The sequence below is a fragment of the Eulemur rufifrons genome, chromosome 7, assembly GCF_041146395.1.
Source record: "Eulemur rufifrons isolate Redbay chromosome 7, OSU_ERuf_1, whole genome shotgun sequence".
NCBI classification, from domain to species: Eukaryota; Metazoa; Chordata; class Mammalia; order Primates; family Lemuridae; genus Eulemur; species Eulemur rufifrons.
In genome coordinates, this window is record NC_090989.1 from 119784147 (window position 1) to 119808700 (window position 24554).

Below are 24554 nucleotides of genomic sequence, written 5' to 3' on the forward strand. Positions count from 1 at the left end.
AAATATTAGTGAATCAAGTCTAAGAATGTATAAAAAGAATTATACACCACAGCCAAATGGGATTTATCCCAGGTATGCAAGGCTGGTTCAACAGTTGAAAATCAATTAATGTAATCCATTGCATCAACAGGCTAAAGAAAAAATGTCACATGATCACATGAATAAATGCAAAAACATTTTCATGAAATCCATGACAAAAAAAAACTCTCAGCAAGCTAGGAATAGAAGAGAACTTCCTCAACTCTATAAAGAACATCTACAAAAAGCCTACAGCTAACATCATACTTAATGGTGAGAAACTATAAGTTTTCTCACTAAGAATCAGGAATGTTGGCAAGAATGTCCCCTCACCATTGCTTTTCAATATTGTACTAAAAGTCCTGGCTAATGAAATATGACAAGATAAGGAAACAAACGGTATGCAGATTGGAAAGGAAGAAATCAAACTTTTTTCATAGATGGCATGCTTATGTAGAAAATATGAAAGAACTGACCAAAAAAAAAAAAAAAAAACCCTGCTGGAACTAACAAGTGCCATAGCAAGGTTGAAGGATAAAAGGTTAATATACAAAAGTCACTTTCCTATATGCCATCAATGAATAAGTAGAATTTGAAATTTTTTAAAAAATATCATTTACGTTAGCACCAAAACAAATGAAACATTTAGATATAAATCTGAGAAAACACACAGAAGATGTACATAAGAAAAACTACAAAACTGTAATGAAATAAATCAAATAACTAAACAAAATTGATACAGACATGGAAAACAGTATGGAGGTACCTTAAGAAATTAAAAATAGAACTACCATATGATCCAGCAATTCTACTTCTGGGTATATATCCAAAAGAAATGAAATCAGTATCTCCAGGAGATATGTCCATCCCCACGTTCACTGCAGTATTATTCACAATAGCCAAGGTACAGAAACAACCTACATGTCTATTGATAAAGAAATGGGTAAAGAAAATGTCTCTCTCTCACACACACACAGGAATATTATTCAGCCATAAAAAAGAAGGAAATTCTGCCATTTGCAACAACATGAATAAACTCTACGCTAAGTGAAATTAGACAGCCACAGAAAGACAAATGCTGCATGATCTCACTTATATGTGGAATCTAAAACAGTCAAATTCATAACAGAGAGTAGAACAGCGGTTGCCAGAGGCTGGAGGGTGGGGGAAAGGAGAAGATATTGGTCAAAAGACACAAACTTTGTTATAAAATGAGTAAGTTCTAGGAATCTAATGTATACCATGGTGACTATAATTAATACTACGGTATTATATGGCTTGAAATTTTCTAAGAGAACAGATCTTAAGTGTTCTCACCACCACAAAAAAAAAAGGTAACTATGTGAGGGGATGGCTCTGTTAACTAACTTGATTGTGGGAATCATTTCATAATGTATACCTATGTCAAATCACCATATTGTATACATAAAAATATACAATTTTTGTCAATTATACCTTAATGTATACTTCAGTAAAGCTGGCGGGGAGACAACTAAATAAATGGAGAGAGAGTCCACGTTCATGGACAGGAAGACTCAATACAGTCCTTGGCTTATGATGATTTGACTTACAATTTTTTTTTTACTTTATGATGTATCAGGATATTAAATGCATTTTTGACTTATGATATTTTCAACTTACAATGGGTTTATGGGTATATAACTCATAAATTAAGGAACATCTGTACTGTCAAGACGTCAGTTCTTTCCAAAATGATTTATTGATTCAACATAATTCCAATCAAAATCTCAGCAAGTTATTTTGTGGATAATTAAACAAAATAATTCTAAAGTTTCTATGGAAGGGCAAAGATCCAGAATGGCCAAGACAATATTGAAGAAGAAGAAAAGGTAAGAGGGCCGATACCACCTGACTTCAGGACTTACTATGCTACCATGATGAAGACAATATGGTATTGGCAAAAGAACAGATGAATGGAACAAAATAAACAAATAGATCAACAGAACAGAATGGAGACTCCAGAAGCAGACCCACATAAACACAGTCAACTGATCTTTAACAAATGAGCAAAGGCAACATAATGGAGAAAAAACAGTCTTCAACAAACGGCGCTAAAATAACTGGAAATCAACATGCAAAAAAAACAAGAGTGACAACAAAAAAACAATGAATACAGACACAGACCTTACACCCTCCACCAAGTTTACTCAAAATGGATCAGAAAACGAAACGTAAGATACAAAACTATAAAAATTCCTAGATGACAACAGAGCAGAAAATCTAGATGACTTTGAGAATGGCAATGACTTTCTTAGATAAAATACTAAAGGCATGAACCGAGAGAGAAATAACTGATAAACTAGACATCATTAAAACTCCTGCTCTAAGAAAGACACTGTCAAGAGAATAAGAAGACACTACAGACTGAGAAAGAATATTTACAAACATATCGGATAAAGGACTCAAATATACAAAGAACTCTTAAAGCTCAATAAGAAAATAAGGCCAGGCGTGGCAGCTCACGCCTGTGATCCTAGCACTCTGGGAAGCCGAGGGAGGAGGATCATTTGAGGTCAGGAGTTTAAGACCAGCCTGAGCAACAGCGAGACCCACCTCTACAAAAAATAGAAAAATTAGCCAGGTGTGGTGGCACACGCCTGTAGTCCCAGCTACTTGGGAAGCTGAGGCAGGAAGATCACTTGAGCCCAGGAATTTGAGGTTACAATGAGCTATCCCGCCACTGCACTCTAGCCTGGGTGACAGAGTAAAACTCTCTCTCTCAAAAAAAAAAAAAATCTTCAATAAGAAAACAAACAACATAATTTAAAAATGGGCAAAAGACCTGAACAGATACCTTAGATATACAGATAGCATATAATTATATGAAAAGATGCTCAACATCATATATCATCAAGAAATTGCAAATTAAAATGAGACACCACTGCAAACCCAACAAAATGGCCAAAAACCAGAACACTGACACCACATGCTAGTGAAGACGTGGAGCAATGGGAACTCTTCATTCATTTCTGGTGGGAATGCAAAACAGTACAGCCACTGTGGAAAATGGTACGGTGTTTTCTCAAAAAGTTAAACACAGAATTACTAAATAACCCAGTCATTTTGCTCCTAGGTGTATATCCAAAAGAATTGAAAACAGAAATTTAAACAAATACTTATACAACAATGGTCATTGCAGCATTATTCATAATAAAAGGTGGAAACAACTCAAGTGTCCACTGAAAGATGAATAAACAAAATGTGGTCTATCCATGCAATATATTTAGGTCATTAGATATGAAATGTCTGATTACAGATCAAAAGTGTGGTTTATTATATCTCAAACAAGAAGCAGTACAATTAATCAAAGTATGTGCCTAAACTATCAACACAGTTTTGCCATCTTAACAAGAGCTTGTTTATGCCAGTAGCAAAGCCTGGAGAGTGAGTGGCGATGAAATGGCAAAAGATGTTTTCCACAGCTTATTGAGAACTGAATATTCTTCCTTTCAAGAAGTGACCTAAAGCCTGGAAGAAGTGGTAGTCAGTTGGTGCAAAGTCTGGTGAATACAGGGGATGACAGAGTTTCCAAGTCCAGCTTTTGTACTTTGACCAGTGACACATGGTCAAGTGTTGTCTTACAAGATTGGCCTGTCTCTATTGACCAGTCTTTGCTTCTTAATCACCAGCATCCTCATCATTTCATCCAACTGGTTGCAGTAGACATCGCTGTACTCGACTGACCAGGTTTCATGAAGTTGTAGTGGATAATACCAGCACTGGACCACCAGAGAGACACCATTAGTTTTTTTTTTTTTATTATTTATTTCAGGATATTATGGGGGTACAAACATTTTGGTTACAAGTAATGACTTTGCCTCATCCAAGCCAGGGCTAGAGGTGTGCCCTTCCCCCGTACAGTGCACACCACATCCATTAGTTGTGAGTTTATCCATCCTCAGGCCCCCCCACCTGATCGACACCCAATGAGTATTACTACCACATGGGCACATTAGTGATGATCAGTTAGTACCAATTTGATGGCGCGTACATGTGGTGCTTGTTTTTCCATTCTTGTGATACCTCACTTCAAAGGATGGGCTCAAGCTCTATCCAGTATAATATAAGAGGTGCTAGATCACCATTGTTTTTTGCAGTTGAGTAGTATTCCATAGTATACATGTACCACATTTTATTAATCCACTCGTGTATTGATGGGCACTTCGGTTGTTTCCACATCTTTGCAATTGTGAATTGTGCTGCTATAAACATTCAAGTGCAGATGTCTTTATTATAGAATGTCTTTTTTTCCTTTGGGTGGATGCCCAATAGTAGGATTGCTGGATCAAATGATATTTCTATTTTTAGCTCTTTGAGGTATCTCCAAATTATTTTCCACAGGGGTTGTACTAATTTGCAGTTCCCCAGCAGTGTAAGAGTGTTCCTATGCAGCGTGGGACAAACAGCACTAAGAAAACAAGGCATTAGCTTTTTTTGATGAATATGCCGTTTTGAACTGTGTTTCGGCACTTCATCCTCATCCAACCATTGTACCGAACACTTGTGATCGTCAAAAAGAATCCATTTTTCATCACACGTAACAATACAGCGTAGAAATGGTTCACCTTTATGTCATGACAACAAAGAAAGGCAAGCCTTGAGACGATTTCTCTTCTGATGCTCATTTAATTCATATGGTACCCATCTACAGCTTCTTTACCTTGCCCATTTGTTTCCAATGGTCCGATATTGTTGGAATAGTCACATCAAACCTTGCTGCTAATTCACGAGTAGGTTGAGGTGGATTTGCTTCCATTATAGCTTTCAGCTCATCGTTATCTACCTTGGTCTCAGGTTGCCCAATGTGGCTCATTTTCAAGATTAAAGTCACCAGAAGGGAACTTTTCAAACCATGGACACACTGTGCGTTCATGAGCCACATCCTTCCCAAATGCTTCATTGATATTTTGAGCTGTCTGTGCTGCATTGGTTCCATGACAGAACTCAGACTCAAAACTAACACAAACGTTTGACTTATCCATGGTTTCACAAAAATTGCTTTAAAAAAATGTGAAAGATAATCAAAGCCAAAACATACATTTGAAAGACTGAGGATGTACCTTCACAATAAAAATAAACCTAGAAGTGTCAAAATGAAATGTCAGAGATATCAGCTGTCAAACTTAGTACTTAGGGAAATCAGACATTTCATACTTTTTTTTTTTTGAGACAGAGTCTCACTTTGTTGCCCAGGCTAGAGTGCCGTGGCGTCAGCCTAGCTCACAGCAACCTCAAACTCCTGGGCTCAAGCAATCCTTCTGCCTCAGCCTCCCGAGTAGCTGGGAGTACATGCATGTGCCACCATGCCTGGCTAATTTTTTCTATATATATATTTTAGTTGGCCAGGTAATTTCTTTCTATTTTTAGTAGAGACAGGGTCTCGCTCTTGCTCAGGCCAGTCTCAAACTCCTGACTTCGAGCGATCCACCCGCCTCAGCCTCCCAGAGTGCTAGGATTACAGGCGTGAGCCACCGCGCCTGGCCTCATACTTAATAACCTATATAAAAGAATGAGGTTTTGTTATGTGCTACAATATGGATAAACCTTGAAAACATTATGCTAAGTGAAATATGCCTGATAAAAAGGACAAATATTACATGATTCCACTTATATGAAATATCTAAAATAGGCAAATTCATACAGAGAAGAAGTAGATTTAGAATAGCAAGGGCTGGGGCTTGGAGGGAATGGTAATTGTTTAATGGGTACATAGTCTCTGAGGTGATGAAAATGTTTTGGAAATACAGTGATGATGGTTGCATACACCATGAATGTTATCAATGCCATCGCACTGAATATTTACGAATGGTTAAAATGGGCATATTTTGTGTTACATGTATTTTATCATGACAAAAAATATTTAAAAAAAAAAAAAACTTTTTCTAAATACAAGGAAGAATTTCCATGGCAGAAATAAAAGATGAAGTTGGGTCATTAAGGGAGAACAGATTCTTTCTACATGGGAATTCAAAACAAACTTAAGAGGGAAAACGGTGAGGAGGGAAGCAGTGTCCACCGTCCCCACCCAGAGCTCAGCCCTGGAAGAGTCCCCATTACCTGGCTGTGACTCAGGGCTGGCCATATCACCAGAAAGCTGTGGGGCACAGACACAGAAAGATGCATTAACTTGTCACATTTAATCTATGTACCTAGCCCTGTCGAAGGCACAGGAGACACAACTGTGAAAAAAGACACTCATGGAGCTCAGTGTATGAAACATATATTTAACTAAAGATGACCTCTAAAAACTCAATCATCTTATACATTAATGAAAGTTATTTATAAACTCTCAAAAGGGAGGGAAAGTATGAAATGAGCATTTTCAGATATTCAAAAACAAAGTTGCTTTTGTAACATCCATTTGAGTTTCTTTTTGTTTTTCAGTCATGGAAAGCCATGTTTGAAGAAAAGCAGACGGGCCCATGTTTGAAGAAAAGGACACGACAGGCCCAGGCAGACCTGGCCTCCAACCCTCACCCCAGGTTTACAAGAGCTTCTCCATCCTACCTGAGGCCACCTTAGGTTGGTTGCCAACGATTCCAACAGTCCTCCCATTCATTCTTGCAAAACCAACAACGATGTTCTTGGCATAATTGGGCATGATCTCAAAAAATTCACGCTCGTCAACAACCTGCAGGACAAATTTACTCCTAAGCTCAAAATGATAAAGACAAAAGTACAAGATATAACTACGTTACAGAATGGCGTTGATAGTACAGCATTACCGAGCTGAACAGCTCCCACCTCTACCGCGGGTTCTCCACGGAAGGAGGACAGCAGACAGAAGCAGCACCTCCTCCCTGCTGGAACAGAGTGGTGGGGAGTCCCTCTCACATACCACGGGGGGATAAACCAAGGCTGCTTGTTTGAAAGGCTCTATTTGAATTCGGAATTATTTATGACAATTTTTTCTTTACCTTTTCACTTTGAAGTCATTTCAAACACACATAAAAATTTCAAGAACAGTACAAAAATCATTCCTATACCCTCCACCCAGATTCCTCATTTATTAACATTCTACCACATAAGGTTTAATGCTTACTCTTTTACATATATACGTGTACACTTTTTTTTCCTGAAACATTTGAGAGTAAGTTACACACATGATGCCTCTTTACCTCTCAGTTCCTCACTGTCTATTTCCTAAAAAATAGGAGGGGGGTGGTGGTGGAGCTCTGTAGCCTCATCCCTAACAGGCCACAGACCGGTATTGGCCTGAGGAGGTGGGGACGGGGGTTGGGGACCGCAGGGCTACTACACCATCTAGGTTTGTGTAAGTGCACTCTGGTGTTCACGCGACAAAATGGCCTAAGGACACATTTCTCAGAATGTGTACCCGTTGTTCAGCAATGCATGACTGTATGAGAATTCTATACGTACTTGAGTCTATTCCTGGCTTTTCCATTCTATTCCACTGGTGTGTTTATGTGCCTCTACCACACTGTTTAAACTATAGGATCCTTTAATATAAGACATGGGTCGTCCCCACTTACGGCTTTTTTTTTTCCCCCCCAGTATTTTCCTAGCTATTCTTGTACTTTTATTTTTCCATGTGAACTTTTATATAAACTTATCTAGTTTTATTTTTAAAAACTGTTTACTGAAATTGCCTTAAATTTATAAACTAACTTTGGAAGAAATGACATTTTTATCATGTTAACTCAATAAGCAGGATCAAGGGATGTCTCTCCATTTGTTCAAGTCTACTTTTGTGTTTTTTAAAAGTGTTTTAAATTTGCCCTATATAGCTTTTGTACATTTCCTGTTAAGAGTTATCGCTATTTTTCTGTCTCCAGGATTCCTGGGGAAATAAATAGGAAAAAAAAAATTATCACTATTTTATTTTCTTTGTGACTATGTAAAAGGGGCTTTTATTCTTCCCTAATTGGTTACTGCTTATGTATATGAAGACTACTGATTTCTGTACATTAATTTTATATCCTGTTTCTTAATTATTGTTTTCATGTAATAATGCATTCTCTAGTTTCTTTTTTTTTTTTTTTTTTTTGAGACAGGGTCTTGCTCTGTCACCTAGGGTGGAGTACAGTGTGCAATCATAGCTCACTGAGCCTCAAACTCCTGGGCTCAAGCCTCCCAAAGAGCCAGGATTACAGGTGTGAGAAACCATGCCCAGCCCACTCTCTAGAGTCTTCTAAGTACATGTATCATCTACAAATATAGCTTCTTTTCCAAGCCTTTTGCCTCTGAATGATCTTGTCTAACTGCATTGGCTAATATTTCCAAAACAATGCTAAATAATAGTGGAGACACCAAGCATCCTTGCCTTGTTCCTGGATCTTAGTAGAACTTAGTGTTATTAGGTAAGATGTTGGCTTTTGAAAAGGTATATAGCAAATTTTATCATATTAAGAAAGCATTCATTCCTATTTTCTTAAGTCTATCAGAATAGGCGTTGAACTATCTCACAGGCTTTCTTTAGCATCTATAGAAATAATTTGATTTTTCTCCCTTATGTCTACTAACATTACTGGATTTCCTAGAACCATTCCTAGAATAAATCCTACTCTACCATGGATATCATTTTAAGGTGGTGTTAGAGTTTGTTAGCTAATATTTTATTTGGTATTGTTGTATCAATACTGGTAAGCAATATTAAACTGAAATCTTAAGTACGATCTTTATCAGGTTCTGATATTAATGTCATAGTTGCTTTATAAAAAGAATTTGGAAGGTTCTTGTGTTTAGTTTGTTTCTTTACTTTCTGTGCTCCAGAAGAATTTATGTAGCATCAGGACTATTTGGTCTTTGAAGATCTCAGAATTCCCACATGAAACTACCCAGCCCTTTTTTGTGAAGTAACTCCTGCCATGGAATCTGGTCCATGTAAGCTTTCTGCCTCTATTGGGGTCAATTTCTGTTAAGCTGTGTTTTCCAAACAAATTGTCCAGTTCATCTCGTCTGATGTTTAAGTTTCTCCTTTTTCAATGGTTAGTCCCCCTTTTCACTTCATACTTCTGTTTGTGCTTTTGTAAAGTTAGTATTTATTAATTACAGTGACTATTTTTCTATTTCCATCATAAATTTATGCATTTATCCTAATTATTTCTTGTGATTTATTTTGAAATGTTTTGTGGGTTTTCTTCCCCCTGCCCTGGCTTTTTGAGCTGGGAATTTATTTTCCTTCTTTCATTTTTACTGTTTCAGGATATAAATTTTCCTCTGCTCATCGTTTTAAATGTATTCTATCGATTTTGATATGTAGTGTTTTCAACATCTTTTCTTCTTTTAGAAAAAGTTTAATCAACTTTTCTAAAGGGTCCATGTGTACCTGAGAATAAGATTTATTGTCCATTACCAGGGTATAAAGTCTGAAATAAACCTATAAAGATCTATTACATTATGTTATCTCCTCCATCTTATTATTTTTGTCTACTTGACCTGCTTTGTACTAACAATGGTGTGTTTAAATCTCCTATTATTAAGTGCTCTACCCATGTCTCTTTGAACCTCCTACAGTTTGTTTCATAAAGATAGTAGCCGTATTATTTGTGGCATAGATATTTCATAGCCTTTACATCATCATTGTGAACTGTGGCTTTTAGCATTTGAAAACATCCTTGTCATGGTTAATAATTGAATTTTACTTTGTTCAATATTAGGATCACAAACACTACTATGTTATTGTTTCTATTCTCCTGATATACCTTTGCCTATGCCTTATGTTTAGCCTGAGTCACTTTAAAGTGTCTCTTGTATACTGCATATATGGCTGGTCTTGATTTGTGAGCCAAACTGGTCATTTTTTTCTTTTAATAAATGAAGTTAGCCCATTCACAATTATTGGCATGACATTTATCTTTTTATTGTTTTTATAATGACTGTGTATATCATGTTATATTTGCTGTTTCTTTATGTAATATATCTAATATTACGTAGGAAGGTTTATATTTTTTTGGTCTAGCGGTTACCTTTGTAATTATACCTTTTTAATGCCTTTAGTCTGTATCCTTATTCTTTTATTAACTTGTCTGTTTATTCTTAAATAACATCTATTAACTCTCAAAAAAAAAATCAATGAACTGATTCTGCTATATTCTTTTCCTCTTCCTTCTCCTCCCATTTTTCAGTTGCATTTTTTTCTGCAACATACAACATTAATATGTTGTTCTTCACCTTCATCCTCACCTCTGTTTTAGTCTAAGAATTATAGCTAAGCATATTAAATAGTCACTTTCGATCCTTTTGTTGAAATTTCTCCAAGTCATCTCTTGGCTAAAACTCATTCTCTAGTTTGGTTCTTGGGTGTTTAAAACTGGTTTTCTGTAGTCTTAATACATGAAGGTCAACTTGGCTAAACACAAAATCCTTACTCATAAGTCTGATACCACTCTATTCTCTTGCCTTTGTCAGTTATTTGAACTTTTTGCCTTGAAGGTCTTGAGGATTTCTATTTTAAAATCTAACAGTTATTGGATATTTTCTCAAGTTTGATCATTCTGGGTCAGGTTTCCCAGGTGTTCAGTGTACTTTTTCATTATGTAGATCTGAATCTTATTTCCGGAATATTTTCTTGGATTACAGTTTTAAATATTAATTCTGTTCCACTGATCTTTCCTCTTCATACACTCCAATTATATGTATGTTTGTTCTTCTTTGCCTCTTTCATTGTACTTACTTTTTTCTGACACTTTTTTAACTAATGATTTTCATGAGATGTATCTGCATTATTAAAAAAGTTTTTGGAAAAGGAGGGAAGGAGAAAAATTTTAATTGACAAATAAAAATTGCAAATATTTGGCCGGGTGCGGTGGCTCACGCCTGTAATCCTAGCACTCTGGGAGGCGAGGCGGGTGGATCGCTCGAGGTCAGGACTTCGAGACCAGCCTGAGCAAGAGTGAGACCCCGTCTCTACTAAAAAAAAAAAAAATAGAAAGAAATTATATGGACAACTAAAATATATATAGAAAAAAATTAGCCGGGCATGGTGGCGCATGCCTGTAGTCCCAGCTACTCGGGAGGCTGAGGCAGTAGGATCGCTTAAGCCCAGGAGTTTGAGGTTGCTGTGAGCTAGACTGACGCCACGGCACTCACTCTAGCCCGGGCAACAGAGTGAGACTCTGTCTCAAAAAAAAAAAAAAAAAAATTGCAAATATTTATTCACATATGTATAGCTATACAATTCATATATGTATACATTGTGGATGATTAAATCAAGCTAATGAGCATGTTTGTTACCTCACATTTTTGTAGTAACAACATTTACTTTTATATCTTATTTCATTCTCTTTATTTCTCTACTTCCTTATTAAATTTTTATTAAAATACATTCTCCCTTGAACACCTTGCAATTTTGTCATCATTTCTAATGTGACTGTCTTTTTCCCCCATTTTCTTAATTCAGTGAGCTCTAACTTCATTTCCTATTTTGTCTCCACTTTGTCATTAATTTCTGAAATTTTACTTCTTTAATGTCAAATGCTTAGTAGAGGCTACTGAATTCAGACTGAAGTGTGATCATCTGCTACATGATTGACTTTTACAGTGAAGGGAGTTTGAGTTTCATCGACTGAAATGTTGCATTCTCATTGTTTGATTATTGTAGCTTTATATAGATGAGAACTATTTGTATCTCTGCATTTTGTGGGCAGGGTTGGCAGTTTGGGATGGTGGATAAAATCTCTAGTTCAAGAGCACCCTCTTCTGTCAGTATAGCAGGGAAAGGCACAGTGTGTCCTTCAGTTTTTTGTTTTCCTTCTTGCAGGTACATAAATTTACCCCTCTTGCTTCATTTTCCCTTCACAATTTCCAAAGGTGCCTCTCCCTTTCCTTTTTACTCTTTTCTTCCCCAGAAGCAATGCCTTCCCGATTGCCTTATTGTGTGTACTTTAAACCCCTTCCCTAAGTCACTGCTCTAACAGAATTCTTTTCCAGCATTTTCACTGTTAGAGTGAACTTTCTCTTTTCTTTCTTCTGTGCAATTCTCAAGACTGCCTCAACACTCCAGAGATTTGCAGTGGAAGTTCAAGAAACAGTCTTATTAGAAGAAGGGAGGAAGAGGAAGAAGAAGAGCAGGCAGAGATACAAGAGATCTCCTTCCATGGGCACACAGAGAAAAGGCTTTGTGAGGATACAGCAAGAAGGTCCATAAACCGAGGAGAGTGACCTCAGAATGAAATCAACCCTGCCAACACTTTGATCTTGAACTTCCAGCCTTCAGAACTGTGAGAAAATAAATTTCTGTTGTTTAAGTCATCCAGTCAATGGTATTTTGCTATAGCAGCCCTAGAAGACTAACACAGAAAGTACAACATTGATACCAAAACCTGATTTTAAAATACCTTTAAAAAATACATACCATAGTCACATGACATTGATGCAAAAATCCAAATAAGACATTAGCAAACAGAATATAACAAGTAGGGTTTACTTCAGGAATAGTTCAGTACTAGGAAATCTACTAAGACAGACTTATAAACAGATCTAAGGAGGAAAATCACGTGATCATCTCCAAAAATGCTGAAAGGCATTTGACAATATTCAACACTGATCCCTAATTTTAAAAACAAAATAGATAAAAAACATTAAAATAGAAACCAGCAGTAGCTTCAACATGAAAAAAGATATACATTAGAAAGCACTGATGGCAGGCTTGCTAAGCGTAGGAATAAGACAAAGGTGCCCAATATCAAGACTATTCCTCATCATTACATTTGATATTAATATATGTGGAGCTATTGCCAATGCAATTTGACAAGAGAAGGAAATGACATGGAAAATAAAGAAAAAACTATATACAAGTACACTTGAAAACTCCGAAAGAATTAACAGGAAAAATTACAAACAATAAGAGAACTTAATAGGTGGCAGGATATAAAATTGATAAAACAGAATCAAGAGCTGTCATATATACCTTTAAAAAAAAAAAAAATTACGAGAAGATGGTAGAGTAGGAAGCACCAGGAATCTGCCTCCCTGTCTAGACAACAATCACACTTGCAGAATCTGTCGGATATAACTATTTTGGAACTGTGGAGTCTGTTGAAGGCTTGCAGCTTCCAAGGGAAGGGCTGGACTGAAAACTGCAGTTAATCTCAGCTCTTAGCACAGTAGCAACTAGCCAGCCCCCACCCAGCTCCACGGCAGGCAGCCGCAAAAGTGTTCCTGAAGCATCTTGCACACAGCCTGCAGGACCCTGTTCTCCGAGTATCTGCTGATCTCAGCGGCTACTGAACACAGAGGTATAAAGAGACTGGTTACTTTTGCCGCAACCCCTCCCATTGATGCAAGACTCTCCCCACCTGAGGCTGAAGTGACTTCCAGGGAATTTAAAGGGCTGACACCTTTCTCCCCCCTCTTCATTCTTCTCTTTTCCCACTTTTGGAAACCAGACATTAACAATTAGGACACTCAAAAACAGCCACATATAGAGGGGCAATTAGAAAGTGATTGCGCGTGCCCCTGCAAGTGCTCAGAAAAGACCTAAGGAGGACCTTTGGCAGATCCTCAGCACAGAGACAGCCTGCAAGAATCAAACAAACAAAAACAGTACCAAAAACCAGCAAGCCCCGGGATTCCTAGCACTGTCAAACAGCTATTCATGTTCTACTGTGCGAGGACTGCTGAGAGAACAGTGTGTGTGAGGAAGACAGTGGCCATCTGCAGACATCCTCAGTTTGCCCAATACTGTTCCCTCTATTTAATGACCCAGGGATCTACGGCACCAAGAAAGAGGTGCAAATGGCTCCTGTCTCCCCCAGACCTCCACCCCTCCCCCCGCCCCCGATGGTATCATAGGGTGTTCTGTGTACTATTTCTCTTGAAAGACAAAACACCCTCTGAGCATAAGGCCCCAAACAAAAGTACCTAGTAAGGCTCACCCTGGGCCGGGCGAGGTGGCTCACGCCTGTAATCTTAGCACTCTGGGAGGCCGAGGCGGGTGGATCCTTTGAGCTCAGAAGTTCGAGACCACCCTGAGCAAAAGCGAGACCCCATCTCTACTAAAAATAGAAAGAAATTATAGGGACAGCTAAAATATATATATAGAAAAAAAATTAGCTGGGCATGATGGCGCATGCCTGTAGTCCCAGCTACTCGGGAGGCTGAGGCAGGAAGATTGCTTGAACCCAGGAGTTTGAGGTTGCTGTGAGCTAGACTGACGCCACGGCACTCATTCTAGCCGGGCAACAGAGTGACACTCTGTCTCAAAAAAAAAAAAAAAAAAAAAAAAAAGGATCACCCTGGCCTCACTCCAATCTCTGGGGACATAGTCCCTAATCTACACACTTCAGAGTGCCTTCTAAAGACCCCTGAACTCTGCTGGCCCAACTGGCCACTCCTCCCTTCTGCCTTCAAGTCTATCTGTGCCCTTAGGGTGTCAACAGCCACTAGCTTTTTCCAGAACACACTACTCAGAGGCCACTGGTCCTGTGCCCACCGCACGCCCCACCTGTGTTGCCTGACGTCAAGGCCAGTGGGTCCAACACTTCCTCACCAGGCCAAAGTACAATGACCATGGATGTGTCTAAGAAGGGCAGGCAAGACAGGCAGATGTGGCACTTACAGAGTGTACAATGTCCACCATGTCGTAGGCTTTGGTAGATTCCAAAGGGACAACTGTGTCGAGCTCAGGAACCAAACGGTCACTTTAGGTAGAAGAAAAGACAGATATAATCAACACAGGAAGAGCCAGTTACCTTTGTGGGAGGAGGGTAGAAAAGGGAATGGGAGAGACACATCGTGGGGACTGGGCCAGACACAAAGAAATGTCCATCTCCAATTCTGGACAACTCAAGAGTCTCTTAGAAAGAAAAATAAAATAAAATAAAATAAAATTTTTTGCCATTCTTTACCCCCAAGTTCCCCATCGAATATTACAGAGAAGAAAAAAGTAAATAAAATCATCTCTCTTTGCTCCTGTACCCAGACATGCCATCATCATCCCCACACCTGGGAGGCTCACCGAGTTCACTCCCCAGTCTGCTCCAACCTGCCCAAGAGGGCAGACCCTGGGGGTCCTGTCAGGGTCGGGGGAGCCAGAGAAGGGCAAGCTGCCCTGCAAAATGACAGAAGGCACACAGGCCGGCAACGCACCTGGGGTCATGGCACTCGCGGATGGGAGCCGGGTCCTGATTGCTGAGGGGCAGGTAGTTGAAGAACTCCCGGAGATTACATAAGGCGTCAACATCGTTTTCAAAAGCTCTGTGGGCCACACCTAAGAGAACAGGGAGGATATGATGGGCCAGGGTGACAGTCAGCTCTAAGATGCTGCCTCACTGCCCCCTTCTAGGACACGTCTGCCGCAGACTATGCTGATAGCTCTAGGATGCGCTGCTACACAGCACACACCTTCAGGCAGATGCTTCAACTCACGCGGCCTGCTCCCTCTGCTCCGTTGCACATCTCCACAAGGGTCACACCTTTCTTCATCCAGGTCTTTGCTCTAATGTCCCCTCCACATCCATCCCCACGCCCCTCACTTTCCAGCACTGGGCCATGCACCTTTCCACTTCCCTATTTACTGCCTGACATCTCTCCTGGAATATCAGTTCCAACAGAGCAAGACTGGGCCTGTCTTATCACTGAAGTCCCCCATCAAGAATAATGCCTGACACTCAATAGGTGCTCAGCAATGGTGGACAGAGAGGGAACCACCTGGCCCTAGTGAGGGATCAAGCTGTTGTTCCTAAAGACTATTCAGAAATCACAGGCCAGCCAAACAAAGCCATAAATATAATAAAGTGCAGCCAAGATCACACTCTCTCAGGTTCACCTCACCTGACTCCCATCCTCCACTGTCACTCCTACAGTCTCTTGTTCACACAGCAGCCAGAGGGAGCTCTTTAAGTCAGATCATGGCATGTGTCCACTCAACCACCCTCCTTGCTATCCACTAAGTATGCCAGTCACTCTCCTACCCCAGGGCCTTTGCATAAGCTATTCCCTCTGCCTGCAGTGCTCCTGACTTACATACCAATGCAGTTAACTCCTTCAAACTGCTCAACTGTTACCCTCTCAGTGAGGCCTACCCTTACCACCCTATTTGAAATTGCAACAATCTCAATCCTCTTTACCTTGTTCTACTTTTTCCATAGCAAATATTGCCTTCTAACATATTATATAATGTACGTTTATTGTTTATTGTCTATCTCCTCTACTAGAATATAAGCTCCAGATGGATAGGGATCTTTTTTTATTCTGTCCACAGATGGATTCCTAGCACCTAGAACAACGTTTCACACATAGATACTCAATGAGTATCTGTCGAATGAAGCAGCAGCATTTTCAACATGGCAAAATCCTTTCACTCAGGAAATATTTATAAACTGTAATAGCCACTTTGGAAAAGTCTAGTAGTTTCTCAAAAAGTTAAACATAAGAGTTATCATTTAACCCAGAAATTCCACTCCTAGGTATATACTAAAGATAAATGAAAACATGTCCATACAAAAACTTGTATATAAATGTTTATAGCAGTATATTTATGATAGTCAAAAAGTGGAAACAACCCAAATGTCTATTAACTGGTCAATAAAAAAAATGTGGTATATTCATACACTGGAATATAATTCAGCCATAAATAGGAATGAAGTATTGGAATATAATTCAGCCATAAATAGGAATGAAGTATTGAATCCTGATAATCACCACTCGTGTGGGTGAACCTTAAAAAACACGACACTTCAGCTGAAAGTCAGAAGAGGGAAAAAATTATGCTAGGTAAAAGAAATCAGTCACAAAGATCGCATATCGTATGACTCCATTCCTATGAAACATCCAGAATGGGAAAATCCACACAGAGGCAGAGAGTAGACGGGCAACTGCCTGGAGCTGGAGTATCTGTGGCGAAACAGGGAGTGACTGCTGATGGGCACAGGGCTGCTTCTTAGGGTGATGAAAATGCCCTAAAATTGATTGTGGTAATGGTTACGTAACTCAGAACATGTTAAAAACCACTGAATCATACACTATAAACAGGCATTTAAACTGTATGGTGTATGAACTGTAACTCAATACAGTTGTTATCAAAAAGAAAAAAATGTATGTATAGAGCCCATTTTGTGCCTTGCTCTGGGGACACAGGACAAGCACATCAGATACACAGGGTCTTGGGCCCAGAAAGAGCACCACATACAGCCCTTTAAAACAAAAACAAAACCCTAAAATTGTGCTACAGAAGAAAATTTGATGTCATGAGTAGACATTCATTACTTTAAGCTATCAAGTAAAAAAAAAAAAAAAAAGTTGCAGAAGAGTTTGTGTATACATCTGTGTTTGAACACATGTATGCGCATTCACATTCATCTGCATGAAAAGACTGCCAGGGTACATCAGTGGTGATTATGTGTGGATCACGGAATTCCTAGTGATTTCTACTCCTTGTATTTTTGAAATTTTCTACTGAAAACATGTAATACTACTGAAATGAAAAAAATAAATAAATAGCGTATTTCATCCAATCTAAGATGCCCTCAAGACTCAACTTTATATTACATCACAGCAAGAAAGGCAAACTGCCAATGAAGCCCTGTGACAAGGGTGTGGTGGCAGGCTGTGGGGGGAGTGGATGTCGAGAAGTGTTCTGATCGCAGACAGGTCTTGGAGACGGGCTGAATGGAGCTGACAGGTGAGGGAAACAGTTAGTCAAGGCTGATGTCAACCTGAGACAGGGGAGGAACAACTCTTGTTGGTACGGGAATAAGAGCTCTGTTTCTAAACCATATTTCATCAAATCTAAGACTTTACTGATAAGACACACCTCTATTTCATGGACACCAAGAAGAAATGCTGATAATTAAACGATGACCCAATGCCTTAACCACAGTACAACGTGGTACATAAATCAGTCACACCAACCTCTTATTGCTTCAGAATCTCTCAAAGAGGCAAGTTCTCCTGTCTTCAGTTACACTGCTTGCCATGGGATAGGCAATCCTTTCACAGCTTGGTGTTTTTTTCCAAATATGGAATTACAATCATTACCCCAACAGCAACATGTCTTTACTAATATCAAAATCATGCCCTACTTCCAATTCTATGCCTTTCTGTATAAATAAGAATTTTTTGTTTCAATGCCAAACAACAGAATAATCTATATATATTTTAAACTCAGCATGTGTGGCATGTAATCTTAAATAGGTAGGTTCTTAAAGAACTATGACCAAATTCATGATCATGTGGTTCATGATCATCACATTAAGACTGTACCTGGCCAATGGTGATTGGTAAAATGCTATCTAAGATATACCCCAGGCTTTGGAGTTAAAAAAGGTCACAAAAAGACTATTTTGTTAAAGGTTCAACTACACATATATGAACCATACCTACTTATAACCACCATTCCAACAATTAGCTTTAAAATTACTCTAAAGAATATCAAAGCAATAGCTTGTTATTTTTTCCAATAAATTTGAGATACTAAATTCACCTTCATCACTATATATGTAGGCAATATAGTGTACTGCATTGTAGTACAACAGACTCTACTACAGTCTTCCCAAATAGGTTCCGCCAATTAGGTGATATTTTTAAAACTGTCACCACCCTCTTCTCAATGTTTGATAACAGTAAGGTCATCTGGAAGATCTCTCACCTGACATGGTGGTATGGGTCTTGGCACCACCAAGCTCCTCCTGGGTAACATCCTCATTGGTGACAGACTTCACAACATCAGGGCCGGTGATAAACAGGTAGGAGGTGTCCTAAAATCAGATTTCCAGAACAGTCAATCTCAGAGCACCAGAGCTGGCCATAGCCTTAGAGCTCACTCAGCCAGAAAGACAAAGGCTGAGAAAATAGTGTCATGGTAGCAGAACCAGGCTGGGATGCTGCTCAAAGATACTTATCTAGACAGAAGACTCAAGTTTCCCCTGCCTCATTGTCCATTTTTTAAAAATCTTTGTTCCATGATTTTATCTCAGCAGATCAACTGGCAGTGTGGCTAACATCCAGGGTCATTCGCCTGTAGAACACAGGAACGGGTGACCCTGACTCAGAGCTTGCTGTGCACCAAGCACTTTTCCAAGCACTTCATAGCATTGTGCCATTAAAACCTAAGTACTGGCTGGCCATGGTGGCTCACACCTGCAATCCTAACACTTTGGGAGGCAGAGGTGGGAGGAGTGCTTGAGGCCAGGAATTTGAGACAAGCCTGGGCAACAGAGCAAGACACCGTCTCTAAAAAAAATGAAGTCTTGCTCTGTTATCCGAGCTAGAGTGCAATGGCATCATCCTAACTCACTGCAACCTCAAACTCCTAGGCTCCAGCAATTCTCCTGCCTCAGACTCTTGAGCAGCTGGGACTACAAGTGTGCACCATCACACCCAGCTACTTTTTTCTATTTTTTGGTAGAGATGGGGTCTTACGTGCTCAGGCTGGTCTCGAACTCCTGACCCTCAAGCAATCTTCTGCCTCGGCCTCCCAGAGTGCTAGGATCACAGGTATGTGCCACCGCGCCCAGCCTCTAGAGGCGTGGTGGCACATACCTGTAGTCCTAGCTACTCAGGTGGCCAAGGCAGGAGGATCCCTTGAGCCTAGAAGTTCAAGGCTGCAATGAACTATGATTGTACCATTGCAATACAGCCTGAGTGACAGAGTAAGATCCTGTCTCTAAAAATAAAATTTTTTAAAAAAAAGCCTAAGTACTATTATCACCCCCATTTATGTATGAGGAAACCAAGGCACGAAACCAAGGCACGGAGATGGCATGCAACCAGGCACTTTAACTGAAGCTACTTAAAGATACAGATAATCAATACTTTGGTGTTATGAGTGGGTGATGGGCTAATTTATAGATAACACAGGCAAACTGTACAAAATTTGAAAGAATAGGAGATAGAGTGGAAAGTAAGTCTACAGCCCAGCCCTTATTTCCAGGCCTCCAATTCCCCTCCCCAAAGGCAATATATGCACACATGAGCATTAATATATATATTTACCCTCTTATTTTCTAACACAAACATTTCTAACACAAATACTTCCTAACACATTTTCTTTCTAAAACAAACATTTTCTAACATAAACAGTGTTCTACACACTGTTCTCAAATTTGTTTAACATAATACTATAGCTTGAAGATCATTCCGTATCAGCATAGAATATGTATCATAATTTAACTGTCATCTACTGATGACCATTTAGGTTGTTTCCAGTATTTTAATATAATAAGCAATTTTGCAATAAATATAATTGTCATCTCTGTGAACTCACTATAAATGCTCTTTGCCCATTTCTAACGGATAGTTGGCTTTTTTATATGCAAAGGAAATTTTTTTTAATTTTTTTATTTCAGCATATTATGGGGGCACAAATGTTTAGGTTACATATATTGCCCTTGCCCCACCCAAGTCAGAGCTTCAAACGTGTCCATCCCCCTGATGGTGCACACCACACCCATTAGGTGTGTTTATACCCATCCCCCTTCCTCCTCTCTCCCATCTGCCCAACACCCCATGAATGTTATTACTGTATGTGCACTTAAGTGTTGATCAGTTAAAACCAATTTGATGGTCAGTACATGCAGTGCTTGTTTTCCCATTCTTGGGATATTTCACTTAGTAGAATGGGCTCCAGCTCTATCCAGGATAATACAAGAGGTGTTAGATCATCATTGTTTTTTGTGGCTGAGTAGAACTCCATGGAATACATATACCACATTTTATTAATCCACTCATGTATTGATGGCACTTGGGTTGTGTCTACATCTTTGCAATTGTGAATTGTGCTGCTATAAACATTCTAGTGCAGATGTCTTTTTTATAGAATGTCTTTTGTTCTTTTGGGTAGATGCCCAGTAACGGATTGCTGGATCAAATGATAAGTCTACTTGTATTTCTTTAAGGTATCTCCATATTGCTTTCCACAGAGGTTGTACTAGTTTGCAGTCCCACGAGCAGTGTATGAGTGTTCCTATGTCTCCACATCCACGCCAACATTTATTGTTTGGGGACTTTTTGATAAAGGCCATTCTCACTGGAGATAAGTGATATCTCATTGTGGTTTTGATTTGCATATGCTAAGGAAATTAATCCTTAGTCTATCATATGCATTGTATCAGTATTTTATCTTATGATTCTTTGGTCTGGGATCTTGCTAGAAAGGTCTTCCCCACTCTACACGAAGACTTCTAAACGAATGTGCACGGCAGCTTTATTTGTAACAGTTGAAGCACTAGACACAGAGAACTTCTGGCTTCCAGTCCAGGATATGAGAATCTGGAAGTTGATACTCCTTCCTAACAAATAAAAAGCTGAACAAATTGAAAAAAAAAATTAACAGCTTTTCTTAGATCCATCAGAGAGCCATGAGGGGGTCACAGGACAAACCACTCCAAAATTGGAGACTGACAGGCAAATGCAGAGCATTGAGGCTTGCAGAGCAGAAACCCACAAATGCCCAAATCTCCCAGGGAACCAGGGCTGACGTAGAGAAACTAACTAAAACTGAAAAACTGGAGTCTCAGTGTGGACAAGTATGAGACACAAAAACTCCAGCAGGGCCCAGTCACTGAAGCCCCAGTGCAATTGATGAGTTTTACCTCTAGGAGCTCAACCAGGTTCTCACAGTGATTATCAGAGAAAAGTCCCCTCATGCTTCCAGCATGGGGAGCGGAAAAGAGACCATTCTGAAACATACCAGAGCCCTCCTACTTTTCTTAACAAGGTCTGCCCCTCAGGAGAAACTATTTAACCAGAGCCTAATCTGTTAGGGTTTTATCAGAGACTACTGATCGGGAGGAATAAAAATACCAAACTCCAGCCAGCTCTAGCATTCCACGTGGGAAAAAGGAAATAGCCTGCCCCAGCCAAGTCTGGCCACCCTGTCCCACCAAACGGGGCATGAAGGACTGAGAAACACACGTGAAGTTCACAGTCCACAGACACAGGCTCACTAAAACACTGAGACCTACTCATAGGACTACAGAACATTTCCTTTGCCTCTTCCCCACTCTTTAGTACCACATTACTAATAACCTATTTACAATAGTTCCTTTTACCCAGTATATCATGTACAGCTATGAAGAAGAAATTTTAAGACATACTAACTAAAACAAAGTCTGAGGAGACAGAACGAACATCAGAACCAGAATCAGATATAGCAGGGAATATAGCTGGAATTATCAGACTGGGAACTTAAAATAACTATGTTTAAGATGCTCGCCCGGCACAGTGGCATATTCCTGTAGTCCCAGCTACTTGGCAGGCTGAGGCAGGAGGATCACTTGAGCCCAAGAGTTTAAGACCAGCCTGGGCAACATAGTGAGACCTCATCTCAAAAAATTAAACAACAACAACAACAAAAAAAAAAATGCTAAGGGGTCCAATGGATAAAGTAGACAGTAAATAAGAACAGATGGACAACGTAATTAGAGAGATGGAAATTCTTAAAAAGAGCCAAAAAGAAATATCAGGAATCAAGAACACTAACAGAAATGAAGAATGTCTTTGATCCACTTATTGATGCAAAAGTCTTTGCACTTTCAAAGACCGTGCATGGCTGAGGAAAGAATCTCTGAGCTTGAGGATATCTCAATAGAAACCACCCAAATTGAAAACCCAGAACATCCAAAAACTGTGGAACCACTACAAATGATGTAATATACACATAATGGGAATTCCAGAAGGAGAAGAAAGAGAGATAGGAACAGAATATTGGAAACAATAATGACTGAGAATTCCCCAAACTGTCAGACACCAAACCACAGATCCAGAAAGCTCATAGAGAACCAAGCAGGATGAATGCTAAAAAAACTACACCTAGGCACATTGTTTTCAAACCACAGAAAAATCAAAGATAATGAGAAAACCTAGAAGTAGCCAGAAGGAAAAAAACATTTTACCGACAGAAGACCTAAAATAAGAATTACATCCAACTTCTCAGAAACCATGCAAATGAAAAGAGAGTAAAGTGTTCTAAGTGTTGAGTGGGGGGGGGGGGGGGAACCCTACAAAGCTAGAATTCTGTACCCTGCAAAATTATCCTTCAAAAGTGAAGAAGGAAAAAAACACTTTCTCAGACAGACCAAAATTGGGGGAATCTGTTGCCAGTAGACCTGCCTTGCAGAAATGTTGAGAGAAATTCTTTAGAGAAAAGGCAAATGATGAAGGTCAGAAACTTGGATCTACATAAAGAAAGGAAGAGCATCAGAGAAGGAATTAATGAAGATAAAATAAAAACTTTTATTTTTTCTTATTGATATTGAGCTAACAGATACTTTGTTCAAAATAATAGCAACATATTCAATTATGTACATATGTTTATATGTAAGTGAAATGAATGACAGCAATAATACAAGGGGTAGAAGAAATTAGAATTATTTTGTTATTATAAGGTATTCACACTACCCAAGAAGCAGTAGTGTTATTTAAAATTGGACTTGAATTAGTTGTAAATGTATATTGCAAACCTCTAAGGCAACCAATAAAAAAGTTTAAAAATGAATATGATGATAAAGGAGAGAAAATGAGATTGTATAAAATGCTCAGTTAAAACCACAAAAGGCAGAAAAAGAATGGAAGACAACGATGAGAACAAAGAACAAAACAACAAATAGAAAACAGTAACAATTGTGGTAGATATTAATTAATCCACCTGTAACAATGATCACTCTGAATGTCAATGGTCTAAATGCATTGATTAAAAAGACAGATTGGCCGGGCGCGGTGGCTCACGCCTGTAATCCTAGCACTCTGGGAGGCCAAGGCGGGTGGATCGCTCAAGGTCAGGAGTTCGAGACCAGCCTGAGAGAGACCCCGTCTCTACTAAAAAAATAGAAAGACATTATATGGACAACTAAAAATCTATATAGAAAAAATTAGCCGGGCATAGTGGCGCATGCCTGTAGTCCCAGCTACTCGGGAGGCTGAGACAGTAGGATTGCTTAAGCCGAGGAGTCTGAGGTTGCTGTGAGCTAAGCTGACGCCACGGCACTCACTCTAGCCTGGGCAACAAAGTGAGACTCTGTCTCAACAAAAAAAAAAAAAAAAAAAGACAGATTGTCAGACTGGATAAAGAAACAAGACCCAACTATATGAGCTATCTACAAAAAAAATCCATTTTAAGTATAAAGACACATACAGACTAAAAGTAAATGGATGGAGAAAGATATTACATGCTAATCCTAATCAAAAGAAAGCAGGAATAGCTATATTAATTTCAGATAGAGTTTGAGACCAGCCTGGGCAACATGGCAAGACCTCATCTCTATAACCAGGCATGGTGACACACACCTGTAGTCCCAGCTACTCAGGAGGCTGAGGTGAGAGAATCACTTGAGCCCAGGAGGTTGAGGTTATAGTGAATTATGATCGTGGCACTGTACTCCAGCCTGGGTGATAAACACCCTGTCAATCAATCAAAATAAAAAATAATTTCAGACAGAGCAGACTTTAGACCAAGAAAAGTTATCAGGGATAAAGAGCAACACTGCACAATGACAAAGGCGTCAATTCTCAAGGAGATGTGTACACATTAAGGATTATATATCTAACAACAGAGCGTCAAAATAACAGGCAAATACGGATAGAACTTCAAGGAGAAATAGATGAATCCACTATTA

The 24554-nt window shown here is 39.2% G+C and overlaps 1 protein-coding gene across 1 annotated transcript in view; it reads right to left on the minus strand.

Moving 5' to 3' along the window:
* The window catches only part of PCCB (propionyl-CoA carboxylase subunit beta), a 62358-nt gene that overhangs the window by 8591 nt on the left and 29213 nt on the right, over positions 1-24554 (minus strand). Inside the window, exons 7-10 of the mRNA XM_069475403.1 lie at positions 18590-18698; positions 15091-15211; positions 14561-14642; positions 6547-6670 (exon numbers count right to left, since the gene is read on the minus strand). Coding sequence (XP_069331504.1) covers positions 6547-6670; positions 14561-14642; positions 15091-15211; positions 18590-18698 — 436 coding nt within the window. The remainder of the gene's footprint in view (positions 1-6546; positions 6671-14560; positions 14643-15090; positions 15212-18589; positions 18699-24554) is intronic.